At 51.9% G+C, this 13371-nt stretch overlaps 3 protein-coding genes across 3 annotated transcripts; 2 read left to right on the forward strand and 1 right to left on the reverse strand.

Moving 5' to 3' along the window:
- The first annotated feature begins 1410 nt into the window (after positions 1 to 1410).
- Fitm1 (fat storage inducing transmembrane protein 1) lies at positions 1411 to 2716 on the forward strand. The gene is made up of 2 exons (XM_051143417.1): positions 1411 to 1691; positions 2058 to 2716. Exons 1-2 carry the CDS (start codon positions 1426 to 1428, stop codon positions 2668 to 2670), a joined length of 879 nt encoding a protein of 292 aa, XP_050999374.1. The 5' UTR covers positions 1411 to 1425; the 3' UTR covers positions 2671 to 2716.
- Positions 2717 to 5660: 2944 nt separating this feature from the next.
- Positions 5661 to 8714, forward strand: Psme1 (proteasome activator subunit 1). Its single transcript, XM_051143119.1, has 11 exons — positions 5661 to 5842; positions 6657 to 6689; positions 6823 to 6885; positions 7000 to 7110; positions 7191 to 7236; positions 7385 to 7482; positions 7727 to 7795; positions 7882 to 7949; positions 8096 to 8150; positions 8227 to 8313; positions 8482 to 8714. The coding sequence occupies exons 1-11, from the start codon at positions 5804 to 5806 to the stop codon at positions 8560 to 8562; spliced, it is 750 nt and encodes a 249-aa protein (XP_050999076.1). The 5' UTR covers positions 5661 to 5803; the 3' UTR covers positions 8563 to 8714.
- Emc9 (ER membrane protein complex subunit 9) lies at positions 8701 to 12663 on the reverse strand. The gene is made up of 5 exons (XM_051143120.1): positions 12330 to 12663; positions 12103 to 12179; positions 9581 to 9650; positions 9404 to 9498; positions 8701 to 8929 (listed from the first exon to the last, which is right to left on the reverse strand). The coding sequence occupies exons 1-5, from the start codon at positions 12525 to 12527 to the stop codon at positions 8749 to 8751; spliced, it is 621 nt and encodes a 206-aa protein (XP_050999077.1). The 5' UTR covers positions 12528 to 12663; the 3' UTR covers positions 8701 to 8748.
- Between the last annotated feature and the right edge of the window lie 708 nt (positions 12664 to 13371).

Here is a 13371-nt window from a genome sequence, read left to right on the forward strand (position 1 = left end):
ACCTTCTTCCTGGGCACTCGAACATAGGCCAGTGACCAGCTGAGACATCCAGCCTCATGGACTGAACAACTACCTGGTTGTTAGCCTTTCTGGAGGGAGGTAATTATTGTTGGAATCGGGCAGCTCACAGCCTGTAAGCTACTCTAATAAATCCCTTTAGGTTGATTCCATTCTGATCCTCTAGAAAACCCTAACTACGGGGCTGGAGGGATGGCTCAGAGGTTAAGAGCACTGGCTGCTCCTCCAGAGGTCCTGAGTTCAATTCCCAGCAACCACATGATGGCTCTCAACCATCTGTATAGGGATCTGACACCCTCTTCTGGGCTGCAGGTATACACGAAGATAGAGTACGCATATACATTAAATAAATCTTTATTTCTTTAAAGAGTCTATCATAATGAAAAAGAAACTTCTATATTCCAGCCACTATTCTAATGCAATAAAAAAAATTTTTTTTAAGCTGGGTGTGGTGGTACATGCCTTTAATCCCAGCACTTGGGAGGCAAAGGCAGGTGGATCTCTGAGTTCAAGGCCAACCTGGTCTACAAAGGGAGTCCAGGATAGCCAAGCCTACACAGAGAAATCTTGTCTCAAAAAACTTTTTTTTTTAAGGCCAACCTGGGCTACACAGTGAGGCTGGTCTAAAAAACAAACAAACAGGGCTGAGAGACAGCTAAGAGATTAAGAGTACTGCCTGCTTTTCTAAAGGTCATGAGTTCAATTCCCAACAACCACAAGTTGGCTCACAACTGTCTACAATGAGATCTGATGCCTCTCCTGTCACACAGGTGTTACATACAGGCAGAACCATCGTATACACAATAAATAAATCTATATAAAAAAAAAAACACTCAGGAGGCAGAGGCAGGTGGATCGATGTGAGTTCAAGGCCAGCCTGGTCTACAAAATGAGTCTAAGAAAGCCAAGGCTACACAGAGAAACCCTGTCTTGGAAAAGAAAAATCTAAAAGAAAAGCCTGACTACTACAGGCACCCAAGGCTTAGTTGGTTTTATGGCCTAGATTTTCCTGTGGAGGAAAAACATGGGGTAGAGTTGAGATGAGAGTGCTGGGCTTCCGCTGGTAGAAACAAGACAAGCAGACACAGGGACAGCTCTGAACAGCAAGCCTTGCCCTGAGACAAGGACTAGAATGTGGCTGGAAGTGAGAACGCAAAGGACACAGAGGCTGTGTCAGGACACACTTCCACACACCCAAGGCGAGGACGAAGTTGACCGTCAGCCCTCAAACTGGCCCCTGGCTGGCCGCCCCCTCCCCCCCTTTCTTGCCCGCCAGCTGCCAACAGGGCTCTGCCCTGTGTCTACCACACCTGTCACTGCCTATCCTTGTCTGAGGAGCGGGGGCGGCATTAGCCCCTCCTCAGCCTCCCAAGCCAGAGCAGGCAGTTATCGGGGAGGGGAGGGAACATGGAGCGGGGGCCGATGGTGGGGGCAGGGCTGGGGGCCGGGACCCGAGTGCGAGCCGTGCTGGGATGCCTGGCCAAGGTGCTGCTCTGGGTGGCCTCTGCCTTACTATACTTCGGAAGTGAACAGGCTGCCCGCATCCTAGGCAGCCCATGCCTACGGCGCCTCTATCATGCGTGGCTGGCAGCAGTGGTCATCTTTGGGCCCCTTCTGCAGTTTCATGTTAACTCTCGGACAATCTTCGCTAGCCACGGCAACTTCTTCAACATGTGAGTCCACCACTCAAGTCCATGGGAGCTGCCGCCCTACCTTCTGGGATTCCAGCTTTCTTCTTCAGGCCTCTCTGTTCTTTTGCCAGTCTGCATACTAAAAATAGGCTGGGAGGTTGAGAAGGTCAAGGGGAGGGCTGGGGGAGGGGGAGAGAAACGGAGCCTGGGGGCGCCGAGGAAGCAAAGGACTGGGGAGGGAAACGTGGACCCTAGAACGGCCAGTGGTCTTCTAAGGAGCCGTTCAATGTTGAAATGGTAGGGGGTTGTAAAAAAAAAAAAAAAAAAACTACTGGCGGTGTGTGGAACACAGGTGGGGGGCGGGACTGGGGGGGGTCTCACCGAGCTCCCCCTTTTTCCTGCCCACAGAAAGTTTGTGAACTCGGCGTGGGGCTGGACGTGCACCTTCCTTGGGGGCTTTGTATTGCTGGTGGTGTTCCTGGCTACGCGACGTGTGGCAGTGACTGCCAGGCACCTGAGCCGCCTGGTGGTGGGGGCAGCTGTATGGAGGGGAGCCGGAAGAGCCTTTCTGCTCATTGAGGACCTAACTGGTTCCTGCTTTGAGCCTCTGCCCCAGGGCCTTTTGCTGCACGAGCTGCCGGACCGCAGGAGCTGCCTGGCTGCAGGCCACCAGTGGCGGGGCTACACCGTCTCCTCCCACACTTTTCTACTCACCTTCTGCTGCCTCCTCATGGCTGAGGAAGCAGCCGTGTTTGCCAAGTACCTGGCCCACGGGCTGCCAGCCGGAGCCCCCCTGCGCCTTGTCTTCCTACTCAATGTGCTGTTGCTGGGCCTCTGGAACTTCCTGCTGCTGTGCACTGTCATCTATTTCCATCAATACACCCACAAGGTGGTGGGGGCCGCAGTCGGCACGTTCGCCTGGTACCTGACCTATGGCAGCTGGTACCATCAACCCTGGTCCCCCGGGATCCCCGGCCACGGGCTCTTTCCTCGATCCCGGTCAATGCGCAAACATAACTGAAAGAAATAAAACCGTGGCAGGCCTGGCTCTGGTTCCTCCTGGTCTTTTCGGGTCCACGGAGGGTGGGAAGGTTAAGATGTGCTCAAGTTCCTAACTCATCCTGTTTTGGAAGTCGTTGACCTTGAATGTATTTTTCTGCCCTGTTACTTAGTTTTTCCGGCCTTCTTCGCAGAATCTCCTTATCTGGGCATCTACATGCCAGGACCGTTTCTGCCTGTGTCTCATGAGAACGGCGTGCTCATTCACTTAATGAAGGTTTGTTGAGCCACGCTTAGTTCTGTGCTGTGTGAAGAAGACAGGCGGGGCTCCTGCTGCAAATGAGCTCGGGAGGGAGCAAGAGAGAAACACACAGATAGCAAATGCGCAAGCGTAGCACTTGCTCATGTCAGGCACTGTTCTAAGCGTATAGAAGTTACTTATATAAATTAATATGTTTAGAGGCCGGGGGATGGTTCTATGGTAAAGTGCTTGCTGTGCAAACATAAGGGCCAGGGTTTGGCTATCCAGAGCCCAGGCAACATGTTGGCCATGGCTACATGCTCTTGTTTAGCTCATGGGTGAGCTACAAGTTTAGTATGAGATCTTTTTTTAGTGAATAAGGGTGGTGGGCAGAGAGTGAGGAACACATCATTCATCTTTGGTACACACACACACACACACACACACACACACAAACACAATTTTAATCCCTACAACAACCAGTGAGGTAACTTCAGCAGTTTTCCTATTATTCAGTTGTGAAATTTTGTTTTCTTTTTTTTCTCTCTCTCTCTTTCTTTCTTCAAACAGGATTTCTCTTGTAGTCCTGGCTGTCCTGGACTCATTTTGTAAACCTAACTGGCCTCAAACTCACAGAGATCTGCCTGCCTCTGCCTCCCGGGTGCTCGGGTTAAAGGCGTGTGCCACCACGCCTAGCTTGGTTCCAACATTAAAAAAAGAAGACATCATCATCATCATCATCATCATTATTATTATTACTACTATTTTTTTTTTTTTTGGTTTTTCGAGACAGGGTTTCTCTGTGTAGCCTTGGCCATCCTGGACTCACTTTGTAGACCAGGCTGGCCTCGAACTCACAGCGATCCGCCTGCCTCTGCCTCCCGAGTGCTGGGATTAAAGGCGTGCGCCACCACGCCCGGCTATTATTACTACTATTATTATTATTTATACAGTGCTCTGCCTGCATGTACACCTGCAGGTCAGAAAAGGGCATCAGATCACATTATAGATGGTTGTGAGCCACCATGTGGTTGCTAGGCATTGAACTCAGGACCTCTGGAAGAGCAGGCAGTGCTCTTAACCTCTGAACCATCTCTCCAGCCCCAGTTGTGAATTTTTTATTTTATTTTTATGCATATGGGTGTTTTGAATGCATGTGTGTCTGCACACAATGTGTATACAATAACGGTAAAGGCCAGAAGATGGCAGTGGATCCTCTGGAACCAGAGCTAGAGGCGGTTGTGAACTGCGGGTGCTGAGAATTGAACAGAGGTCCTCTGCAAGAGCAGCCTGTGCTCCTTTTTTGTTTGTTAGTTGGTTTGGGTTTTTGGTTTTTTCGAGACAGGGTTTCTCTGTGTAGCCTTGGCTGTCCTAGACTCACTTTGTAAGCCAGGCTGGACTTGAACTCACAGTGATCTGCCTGCCTCTGCCTCCCTGAGCCACCACGACAGTCTGCAGTCAGTTGTCTTAATCACTGAGCCACCTCCACATCTCCCACTTTTTAAAAAAAATGTTGAACAAAAAGCCAGGCACAGTAGTGCATGCCTTTTATCCCAGCACTTGGGAGGCAGAGGCAGGCTGATTTCTGTGAGTTTGAGGCTAACTTTGTATACAGAGTGAGTTCCAGGACATCCAGGGCTATACAGAAAAAAACCTGTCTTGATAAACAGAAACAATGGGCTGGAGAGATAGCACAGCGGTTAACAGAACTGGCTGCTCTTTCGGAAGTCCTGAGTTCAGTTCCCAGCAACCATCTGTAATGGAATCTGATTCTCTCTTCTGGTGTGCATGAAAACAGAGCACTCATATACATAACATAAATAAATAATTTTAAAAAGAATCCTATAAGAAAAAGAAAGAAAGGGCTGGAGAGATGGCTCAGAGGTTAAGAGCACTGACTGCTCTTCCAGAGGTCCTGAGTTCAGTTCCCAGCACCCACACGGTGGCTCACACGGATCTACAATGAGATCTGGTGTCTCTTTCTGGCCTGCACATGCTGCACATGCAGGCAGAGCACTGTATACATAGACCTTTTAAAAAAGAAAGGAAGGAAGAAAAACAACGACAAAATGGCTGCGGAGGTACTGAGACAGGTAGGTAATAAATTGGGCGGGGAAGGTACTTTGTAAAGAATGATGGAGGAAAATCCTCTCTGAAAAGTTGGCATCCAAGCTGAGGACTGAGTGAGGGACACTGACAGGTGTCCCAAGGGCAGAGTGAAGCAGGAATAAACACTACCTACAAGTATTTTGCTTGTGTAATGAATGAGTGTGGAAAGCAATAGTGTAAGGCTTTGTTGGTTGTGAAAGAAAAATCTTTGGATTCTATCGTAGAGGCCGGAATGGCAGCTGTAAGAGAGTGGTTGGTTTATAGGGGAATAGAGTGTGCCAGCCACAAGGGCTTTGTGCGGAGCTGATTGAGTCTTGGATAAGGTTGGTGCCAGCGTCTCGGTGGCGTAGTAGCTTGGTGGGCGGGAATATGTTGGTGAAGTCAGGGGACCACGCCGGCAAGAAGAGAAGCCAGGTCTTCCTCCAGATCAGAAATGACTTAACCCACCCCCACCCCCCGCCCCAGTAAGGCTTATTATTACCCTGGCCCTAGCTGGAGAAGTGGGAGGGTCGCCGGGAAATGGAAGGCGGGGGTGTGGGGGCTGGGGAGGGGCAGAGAGCGGTGCAGGAGCCGGCAGGCGGGCTTTGGGAGGCGGGCCTAGTCGCCGAGGGACCCGAGCGCCGGGCGGAAACCGTACTGGGCTGCTGGGGGGAGCCCCCGCCTCTCAGCAGGCTGTCCCCGCCTCCTCCAGTCCCTCCACTCCCCAAAGCCAGGAAGGCCAAGCAGGTTTCGAGCGCTGCTTTCGCTTTCCCTTCCCGCTGCCCCCACCAGGCTCCTCGTGCTGCGCTCACCCCCAGCTCTGGCCATGGCCACACTGAGGGTCCTTCCTGAAGCCCAAGCTAAGGTGAGCGGTGCGGGGTCGAGTGGGGAGGAGAGGCATTAAAGAGGCGTGGCTCGGAGCGGACCAGAGCTCTTGGGGGGTCGTGCCCTAGCCCCGCACCTGAGTCTGGGGGTCTGCTCCCTAGTTTACTGCCAGAAGCACCTGATGCCTTGAGAATCAGTGAGGCGGCTGTGGTCCAGTGGGGTGAAATGAAGCCGAAAGCTAGTGTTAAGTCTGCTGGCTGAGGGCCAGTGCTACACACAGACCGGGATAGGGACTTGCCCTGGCCACCTACAGATCTCTCTCTCTCTCACGCAGGAAGGGTAAATGCCTGCAACTCCACCTCTGCCCACTGCCAGAGGGTTTTTGTTTTGTTTGAGACAGGGTCTCCCTATTTATGTATCTCTAGCTGTCTTGGGACTTGAAATGTAGATCGGGCTGGCCTCGAACTCTCAGAGATCCACTTGCCTTTACACCCCACCCCACCCACCGCCTCCCACCGAGTGCTGGGATTAAAGGTGTGTGGTACCACGCCCGGCTGAGGGCTTTCTTATCTCTCCTTGCACAAACCTAGTGACCCCAAGAATGTGCTCATCGCCAAATCCAGGCCCATTGAACTCTTTCCCCAGATTCAGGTGTGCTGAGAACTACACACCACCTCAGGCCTCCCTATGGGGGGGGGACGACGACGACTCATCTCCCCTCTCTTCCTGTGTGGCCTTAGAGGGATCCACTACTCTGTTCCCCAGGCCAGGCCCTACACACAACCCAAAGGAAACTGTCCTCAAACGAACTGGCATTAAAGCTAGGTTTCTGAATGGTTGCCTGTACCCTACAGGTGAGCGTGTTTCGTGAAGACCTGTGTAGCAAGGTAAGGCCTCCCCCGCCTCCACCCTGCGGCTCCTGCTGTGCTCACCCTTGCTGGCCCGCGAGCCCTGACTTCACTGCCTGGGAAAGGGCATTTGATTCTGACCGCAGCCTCCTCCACCACCACCTTTGCACAGGCAGAGAACCTGCTTGGGAGCTATTTTCCCAAGAAGATCTCTGAGCTGGATGCCTTCTTAAAGGTACTGGAGCCCAGCAGGGACTCCAGAGGGGGGGGGGGGGAGGGTGGGGAGGGGGAGGGGGAGGGGTGTGTGATGAGATGAGAGGAACACCCTCATCTCCAGCCCTGCCACTAGGAGCCAGCTCTCAACGAAGCCAACCTGAGCAATTTGAAGGCTCCATTGGACATCCCAGTACCTGACCCGGCCAAGGAGAAGGAGAAAGAAGAGCGGAAGAAACAACAGGAGGCAAGCAAGCGGGGAGAGCCGGGAGGTGGGCCAGCCGTAGAGAGCGAGCATCAGCCTCAGTCCCGTCTTCCTTCCTGCAGAAGGAAGAGAAGGATGAGAAGAAGAAAGGGGAAGATGAAGACAAAGGTACGTGAAACCGACGCCGCCCCCCCCCCCCCCCCCCGCCGTGGAGGTTTGTGTCTTAGGACTTCCAGGGTGCGCACTGCTCTCCCCACTTCCCAGCCCTCCCAAGCTCAGGCTCAGCCACTGGCTGCCCCCACTTTGCACTCCCTAGGTCCTCCCTGTGGCCCAGTTAACTGCAACGAGAAGATCGTGGTCCTCCTGCAACGCCTAAAGCCCGAGATCAAGGATGTCATTGAGCAACTCAATCTGGTGAGCTCATCCATCCCCGTTGCTGGCTTTTTGTCCTCTTGGTCCCTGCCAGTTCTTACGTGGCACTTGGGAGAGGGCAGAGCAGGCCGGCCAGCCTGGGGCTCAACATGGACTTGGCATTCGTCCACCCACTGTGGGTAGACAAGGGGACGAGTGGGGACCTGGGACCTGGGGTATGTGTATGGAGGGGAGGCGAAGGGAGGATGTGGAATAAAAAGCCTTGATGCCATTCCTTTGCTCCAAGGTCACTACCTGGTTGCAGCTACAGATACCTCGGATAGAAGATGGCAACAATTTTGGAGTGGCTGTCCAGGTCAGAGCACTGCCCCCTTAACCCACAGTGCCCCTGTGCAGCCAGCCCATGCTTCCTTCCGACTTCTCCCACTCTTCTTTCCTCAGGAAAAGGTGTTTGAGCTGATGACCAGCCTTCACACCAAGCTGGAAGGCTTCCACACCCAGATCTCTAAGTGAGTTGCCTGGCTGCTGCATCGCCCCAGCCCCGCGCCCCAGCCCCCCTCCCCGCCCCCAGCACGCTCTGCCTTCAGGCACGGGCCTGGGGCGCCTCCTTGTTTTCCCCTACTCTTCTTCACACACCCATTCCCACTTCCCACAGGTACTTCTCAGAGAGGGGCGACGCAGTGGCCAAAGCCGCCAAGCAGCCCCACGTGGTAGGTGAGGGCCCAGGTCCGGGCTGGGCCAGGGAAGGACCCGCTTCAAGTCAGGACTGACTCTGGGTTTCTGCAGGGTGATTATCGACAGCTGGTGCATGAGCTGGACGAAGCAGAGTACCAGGACATCCGTCTGATGGTCATGGAGATCCGTAATGCTTACGTGAGGATGGGAGAGGGAGGAGAGGGCAGGGGTGGGTGGACAGAGCACCTTTCCCACCGCTACCCAGTTTCTGACCAAGCCGACTTGGGGGTGGAGGATGACAAAGATGAGCCTTTCCAAGCCTAGAAGCGGGGCCTGTGGCTGACCTCTGCGCCTGTGGTCCTCCAGGCTGTGTTGTATGACATCATCCTGAAGAACTACGAGAAGCTCAAGAAGCCCCGTGGAGAGACAAAGGGAATGATCTATTGAGGCCTGTCCCTCCTCCTGTGATGGGTACAGCAGAGACCTTCCAGCTCGCCACGAGGACCTCTCTAGACTTGTACCCAATCTTCTTCCTGCTGGGGTTTCTCCCTCACTCATCCTCCCAAACACAATAAATAAATAATATTAGTTGCCCACCAGCCCACGTCTTTATTGTATTCAGACCCTCCTGGCTCAGGTGTTCCCATTGGTGGGCCCACCCCATTGAGTGATCTGAGCATTGAGCCGCTGGTTGGTCCAGTCCTGCCGAATGTCATCAAGGTGACAGTCAAAGTCCACAAGGTGCTGGTAGGCCCGGCCCTCCAACAGTGCTCCCACCATCTGTCGGGACTCCTCCCAGTCTCTCCACATCACTCTGAAAATTAAAACACGGAGGTCAAACAACGGGCCTAGGCACAGATCTAAAAATTGAGTCTAGAAGCCAGGCGTGGTGGCGCACGCCTTTAATCCCAGCACTCGGGAGGCAGAGGCAGGCAGATCTCTGTGAGTTTGAGGCCAGCCTGGTCTACAAAGAGAGTCTAGGGGATCTGTGTAACAGAGAAACCCTGTCTTAAAAAAGAAAACAAAACAAAACAAAAAAAAAGAGGTTGAGTCTAGAGCCAGGCAGTGGTGGCACACATCCCAGCACTTGGGAGGCAGAGGCAGGGGAATCTGTGAGTTCAAGGATAACCTGGCCTACAGAGGACAGCCAAGGATACACAAACCCTGTCTCTGAAAGAAAAAAAAAAAAAAAAAAAAAAAAAGGATTGTCTAGAGAAGCTATGTGGCAGGACAGGAGGCCTGGGAGTCTTGGGCTTCCAAGAAGAGACAGAGGCAGTGGGGCACTCACAAGTTCTTGTCCTTAGGTACCCATCGAAGACCTTGGTTCTCCAGGACAATGACTGGAGGTACACGAGGCCGAGTCACCAATTTCTTATTATCCAGCTGGGTGGACAAAAGGTTGAGTCTTGAGGATGCTGTCCCCACTTCCTTTCCACCTCCCCGCTCGGAAGCCCCCCGGCCTCACCATAATGAGGACTGCACCAGGGAAGAATTCTGCGATTCGCCCAGCGATTTTCGAGGCCAGAAGCCCGGGACTGTGTAGAGGGAATATCAGAGGAGTGAGGAGCCCACTGAGGGCAGACAGACCCAGGTCTCACATATGTGCGCAAAACTAGAGCCTTTCCCTGCAGCTGGCCCCGGGCGGGAGTGGCGGGCCTGCTTGATGCTTGATGCTTCAGTGCAGGTGCTCAGCTACCACTGATGAGAGATGAAATCTAAAGCAGGCCTTGGGGAAGGTAATTTGCTTTAATCATCCAAATTAAAATGATAGGGCTGGAGCAACGGCGGCTCAGTGGTTAAGAGTACTAACTACTCTTACAGAGGACCTGGGTTCAAATCAGCACCTGCACGGCAGGTGATCCCAGGGGATCCAACGCCCTCTGCATGAACGTGATATACAGATAAGCAGTGCAGGCAAAACACAAAAATAATGAAGTTTAATATAAGCATTTACTGGGTGGGAAGACAGGGACCAGCAAAAGTGGGGCTGAGGAACAGGACAATTAGGAATAAAGTATGTAGCCGGATGATAGTGTTACACACCTTTGATCCCACAACTCAGGAGGCAGAGTCAGGTGGATTGCTGTGAGTTCAAGGCCAGCCTGGTCTACAAAGCCAGTCCAGGACAGCCAAGGCTACACAGAAACCTTGTCTCAAAAAAAAAAAAAAAAGAAAAGAAAAGAAAAGAAAAGAAAAAGAAAGAAAGAAAGAAAAGAAAAGAAAAAATTTAAAAAGAATGTAGACCATCTCTAGGAACCAGCATGTGGTTTGGCTGGGTCTGCCCAACTTTCTGAAGCCCGAGTCAGAAAAGGCAAAACTTTTTTTTTTTTTCTGTTTCTTTCAGAACCTAAGTATGCTTTTTTTGATACTTTGTGCTTTTTTACTCTTTCTCTAAAGCTCAATATTCGGCTGCTTGTCTGCAGTGTGTCTGACCTCTGTGCTGGTTTAAAGGTATTTTCTTCTCTCCTTTCTCTTCTGGAAAGCACAGTTGGCCTGCTCTGTGACTGGTCTTTTCAACTCTTAATAAAACTGTCCTTGAGGGTTGTTTTGGGTTTCGTTGTTGTTGTTGTTGCTTTACATAATTTATTTATTTTTATTTTATGTACATTGGTGTTTGCCTGTATGTATATATGTATGAGGGCACTAGAGCCCTGGAACAGGAGTTACAGACAGTTGTGAGCTGCCAGTGGGTGCTGGGAATCGAACCCAGGTCTGTTGGAAGAGCAGCCAGTGCTCTTAAAGCTGCTGAGCCCCTGTTCTTAAGTTTTAAAAATTCTTTTATTGGGATGGAGAGATGGCTCAGTAGTTAAGAGCACTGACTGCTCTTCCAGAGGTCCTGAGTTCAATTCCCAGCAACCACATGGTGGCTCACAACCATCTACAATGTGATCTCATGCCCTCTTCTGGTCTGTGGATGTATATGTAGGCAAAGCACTGTATACATAATAATAAATAAATATTTTAAAAAATCTTTTATTAATAAGACTAAAAACCTCAAAAGGGAACCCTGATACCACCAGGTCATCTAGCCACCGTGATCAACACAGACCCGTGGGACACCTTTCTGCTTTATTGCATTCGACCAGCGTCAAGAGGTTTCACACGGTTCTAACAGCTTGTCAGTTGCCCTTCCAGAACAATCTGAAGACCAAACAAAGATGGGTCAGTGGTGGGCAGGGCCACACCTTGCACTTGACTGACTAGAAATGCAAACCCTTGTCCCTCTATTTAAACTTTAATCTTTCTCCAGGTCCTGGAAGGCAGACTTGGAAAGCACCTCAGTGCCTCACTGGATCTTTGGCCCTCTTTCCAGTATGGGCAGACTAAACATATCTTTTTCCTCTATTAAAAAAAAAAAAAAAATTACAGCCCTGCGTGCTGGCGCACACCTTGGGAGGCAGCACTTGGGAGGCAGAGGCAGGTGCATCGCTGTGAGTTCGAGGCCAGCCTGGTCTACAAAGGAATTCCAGGGCAGCTAAGGCTAACAGAGAGAGACCCTGTCTCGAAAAACAAAAAATAAAAAACAAACAAAACAAAACAAAAATATTGGTATGTCCATAACCATTCTGTACAGTGGTTAGGATGAGGTAGCTCTTGAGATGTGAAGCTATCAAACGTTATTAAGTGCAGGGAGCAGCAAATTACAATGGATCTAACATAGCCCATATCAAACGCATTTGAAGTGTGTGGTGGGCTTTTTAAGTTGCTGGTTGCACCTTCCTCGGTTCTTACAGCACCTGAGATGCCCCTCAGTTACGATCAGTCTGTTATGTTGAACGACAGCTGTCCGTCCCATTGCAGGACAGGACTGTCATCTCTGGTATCTCATCACTCCAGTACTCTGTATAATGCCTGGTATAACAGCCCCGTTGCTAAGCACTTGAGGAAAAGATACGAACAAAAAGAATGGCACTGGTCCTTCAGCGCCTCAACCACAGCAACCTCAACACAATCATCTCCCTTCCTGATTCTAGCTACCCAACTCACCTCTGGTCGTCCAATGCTGCATTAGCATGGTAGTACCCAGCTACCACCAGACCTGCCTGTGCGCCCCACACATCGACCTGTCGTGAGAAAGAGGCCATCAGTAACTAAATCACGCCTCTGGCTCTGTGGGTGCATACCGTGGCCAACGGGCTGAGTATGCACGTAGGCTGAGGGTCCTAAAGGGGTTACGTGGGTTGAGGAGGAACAAGGGGTTCTCGAGGTCACACCTGGTTAAGCGCGACCTCCAGCATGACGGTCAAGGCCAGGTGGCTGTGGAAGAGGGGCACACAGTCGGTGAGGCAGAGGCACTCTCCGGACCGCGTCGCGGGAGCCAGCAGCAACCCGTTGACGGCGGCGTGTGGGTACCGAGAGGCGTGCAGGCACATCTTCCCGTAGGCCCGGGCGGAGATCTCCACCTCGCCCATCGCAGGCGGAGCCTGCCGGCACGCCGGACCCCAACCAGTGCGGCTTCCCGACCACCACAAGCGAGCTTGGCCTTGCCCTGTGCCTCCCCCCTCACTTGGGTGTAAGATGCCCCTAACACCAGGCGACTTCTTTCCGCAGCCAACGCGATCCGGAATTCAATCCAAACGCAACCTGAGACGCCGAGCTCCGCCTCCTCCAACCACTCTCGGGCAGGCGCACTTGCTCGCAGGCCCCTCCGGGTCAAACCCTAGGCAAGAGTCCCTCCTTCGCGTTGCTCTCTGATAGGGCAAGACTTTCTCACTTTGTCCAATCAAAAATTAAAGAAAAAAAAATTGTTTTGCCTTGCCTTGGCCTAAAGCGAATTGGAAAGAACGCATTAGCGCAAAGTTTAACTAAACTAGGTGGTTTATGCGTTGATTTTTGGTTTGTTCTTTTTGAGGGAGGGAGGACACACAAAGTCTCAGCCCAGGCTGGCCTCAGACTCACGGATGTTTCTCCCTGGATCTATGAAGTCAACGCCCTAGGTTTTGGGTTTTTGTTTGTGTTTGTTTTTGAGACAGAGTTTCTCTTTGTAGCCCTGGCTGTCCTGGACTCGCTCTGTAGACCAGGCTGGCCTCGAACTCACAGAGGTCCACCTGCTTCCGCCTCCCTGACTGCTGGGATTTCAGGCATGGACCAGTAGGTTTACAGACCCTGTGCCACCACACCCAGTTTCGGACTTGGGCTGTTATTGCAGGCCGGCTTCATCTGCTTATCAGTTCTGCCTGCCCCTGCAGGCTTTGGGCAAAGACTGCTAGGTGAAAGGCTGGCTCCCAGCTTGGCGACAAAGCCGTTGGCCTTGCT

This window comes from Acomys russatus, chromosome 3, assembly GCF_903995435.1.
Source record: "Acomys russatus chromosome 3, mAcoRus1.1, whole genome shotgun sequence".
Classification (NCBI taxonomy): Eukaryota; Metazoa; Chordata; class Mammalia; order Rodentia; family Muridae; genus Acomys; species Acomys russatus.